The sequence below is a fragment of the Penaeus monodon genome, chromosome 20 (assembly GCF_015228065.2).
Source record: "Penaeus monodon isolate SGIC_2016 chromosome 20, NSTDA_Pmon_1, whole genome shotgun sequence".
Classification (NCBI taxonomy): Eukaryota; Metazoa; Arthropoda; class Malacostraca; order Decapoda; family Penaeidae; genus Penaeus; species Penaeus monodon.
In genome coordinates, this window is record NC_051405.1 from 1,132,293 (window position 1) to 1,132,669 (window position 377).

General features: G+C 44.6%; 1 protein-coding gene across 1 annotated transcript in view; it reads left to right on the forward strand.

Annotated features, from left to right (window-relative positions):
• The window catches only part of LOC119585565, a 72,332-nt gene that overhangs the window by 64,795 nt on the left and 7,160 nt on the right, over positions 1-377 (forward strand). The window contains exon 19 of the mRNA XM_037934233.1: positions 24-127. Within this exon, the coding sequence (XP_037790161.1) occupies positions 24-127 (104 nt within the window). The remainder of the gene's footprint in view (positions 1-23; positions 128-377) is intronic.

Below are 377 nucleotides of genomic sequence, written 5' to 3' on the forward strand. Positions count from 1 at the left end.
TCACATAACCTTTCTTTCCCCAGGAGTCAGGCATGAGGGTAAGTCTCCGCTTGCCCCAAGACTGGACAGGCCGTGTATGGCAAGACCAGCGCGACACAGCGGTAGGCAGCAAACGCCTTCAGCTGAGGTAAGTTGACGGAGCAGACACAGGTTCCATGGAAACAAATAAAAGCAAAGAGACACATATACATACATATCATCAGAACCTGCCCTAATGCTGCCATGGAGGGAAAGTATCCTTTCTAAGTCAACTTTTCAACTAATGATTCGGCAAAAATTTAATAACTTTGGCTGTTTGTATGTTTGTTTAATGTTCTCCAGGAGTACAGATTTTGAGTCCTGGATGACTTTGAAAAGACAGACTTCAAGCAGGTTCT